Source organism: Octopus bimaculoides, chromosome 17 (assembly GCF_001194135.2).
Source record: "Octopus bimaculoides isolate UCB-OBI-ISO-001 chromosome 17, ASM119413v2, whole genome shotgun sequence".
NCBI lineage: Eukaryota > Metazoa > Mollusca > Cephalopoda > Octopoda > Octopodidae > Octopus > Octopus bimaculoides.
In genome coordinates this window covers 41,689,881-41,692,023 of record NC_068997.1, presented here as the reverse complement: position 1 = coordinate 41,692,023, position 2,143 = coordinate 41,689,881, and the positions used below count along the sequence as shown (strand labels likewise).

The following is a 2,143-nucleotide window of genomic DNA, read 5'->3' as shown; positions in this document are numbered from 1 at the left end:
GAGAGAGAGAGAGAGAGAGAGAGAGAGAGAGAGAGAGAGAGAGAGAGAGAGAGAGGGTGGGTGGGTACATCTTACAATGGAATTTTTTGTGCAGATTAAACCTTTATCTCAATCGTACGTTTTTTAAATTTTAATTTTGTTCTGATGTTTTTGTGTCTAAAAATAAATCTTAAAATCGTTTGCTTTAGATTCTGTTGACTTCATTTAAAAAAAATACAATTCTATAGTTTTAAATGGATTCTAACAGGATTATATTGAAGATATAGTCTATATCCAGTTCATTGGTTTGAAGATGTAGTAGAACGGTTTTCCGCTTCTCTCTTTCCCCAATGCAGGCAATAAAGATAATTGTAGAAGAGTAAAAAAGGAAATTGGTTTTAGTAATGGAATACGAACAAGGTGACTAACTTCAAATAATGGAAATGTTTTCGCTCTTATACATACACACACGTATCATTAGAAACATTGAATAACTGAATAATAATAATAATCACTGGTACTTAGTTTATCGACGCCGAAAGGTTGAAAGGCAAAGTCGACCTCGGCAGAATAATAATAATAATAATAATAATAATAATAATAATAATAATAATAATAATAATCATTGCTACTAAAAGCACAAGGCCTGAAACTTTGGGGAGGGGACTTGTCGATAAAATCGACCCCAGTGTTTCACTGATACTTAATTTATCGACCCCAAAAGGATGAAAGGCAAAGTCGACCTCGGCGGAATTTGAATTCAGAACGTCAAGGTGGACGAATTACCGCTAAGCATTTCGCCTGGCGTGCTAACAATTCTGCCAGCTCGCCGTCTTAATAATAATAATAACAACAACAATAATAATAATATTAAGAATAATAATAATATTAATAATAATAATAGTAAGAAGAAGAAGAAGATGGACGTACACTAAGAAGCTCTCACCACAAAACAAACTCAGTCCAATAACATCGGTGCCATGGAAAGAAAATTTCGCAATACAACTGTGGGGAAAAGTTCTGTTAAAGCAGAGGAACTAAAAAGCCGGAAAGATTTATTGTTAAAGAAACTGTAGTATCTTTCTTAAATGCACGATATCTCAAAGCAACATACGCGAGAAGTTGAAACCAGCACTAGGAAACCTGGAAGAAACATCACTTAGACAGTAAATACGTAATATGAATACTTACCTATACATGCAACTGTCCACACAACCATGTGCACATGTTAATATTTATAAGCAACATAAATAATGCCTACACGACACACATCTGCACACACGGAAAATAAAAGAAAAATACACGTGTCATAAACGACGCTGTACCAAACAAAAACAAAGCGACTTCCGACAAACGAATATAAAAAGGAGCAAACTAGTCACTAAGTCTAAAATATAACCAAACTGTTATGCCGGGAAACAGCTACTAAAAAAAAAAAAAAAAAATAGAGGTGATTTTCGATCTATTCAGCCTACAATATGATAAACATATCCATTCGAAGAACAAGAAAGCGGTGTCAGGTCAAAAAGTCAACTCTGAACAAATAGACCCGTCTCCTACTGTCACTGCCAATGCTTTAATGACAAACCAAAACTCATGCCGTATCGGTCATCGCCCGGGACAACAAGGACCGCGTTATTCAATGGGGACCAGACTGGGATCGAAAAGTAAGCTGCTGGAAAAATCTCTCAAGAACTGAAAAAAAAAACAACAACAAAAAACGATCTACTAGGTACCAGATCCAGGGTGCCATCAAAAACAAACTCTAAAGCAAAACACATAAAATGAACTAGGAAGGATTATAGAGATGTGTTGAAAGCTTTCTGTACATCCCAACTAAACCCAAACAATAACCTCGTAATACAAACGTACATTTCATGGAGAAAGTTAGTAGGCAATGAAGTACGCGCGCGCGCGCATACACACACACACACACACACATATATGCAAATAAACTATATGCAAATAAACTAAGTAGGCGCAGGAGTGGCTGTGTGGTAAGTAGCTCGCTTACCAACCACATGGTTCCGGGTTCAGTCCCACTGCGTGGCACCTTGGGCAAGTGTCTTCTACTATAGCCTCGGGCCGACCAAAGCCTTGTGAGTGGATTTGGTAGGCGGAAACTGAAAGAAGCCCGTCGTATATATGTATATGTATATATATA

At 36.8% G+C, this 2,143-nt stretch overlaps 1 protein-coding gene across 7 annotated transcripts in view; it reads right to left on the bottom strand.

Moving 5' to 3' along the window:
* LOC106870714 (thyroglobulin) overlaps nt 1-1,310 on the bottom strand; it is a 33,230-nt gene extending 31,920 nt beyond the window's left edge. For 2 of the 7 annotated variants that reach the window (XM_052973857.1, XM_052973856.1), the window contains exon 1: nt 910-1,084. Coding sequence is in view for 2 of the 7 variants with exons in the window: in XM_052973861.1 (XP_052829821.1) it covers nt 1,171-1,198 (28 nt within the window). In the remaining 5 variants the exon portion in view is untranslated. The other 5 variants (XM_052973861.1, XM_052973859.1, XM_014916881.2 and 2 more) reach the window with 5 other exon arrangements.
* Nucleotides 1,311-2,143: the final 833 nt, after the last annotated feature.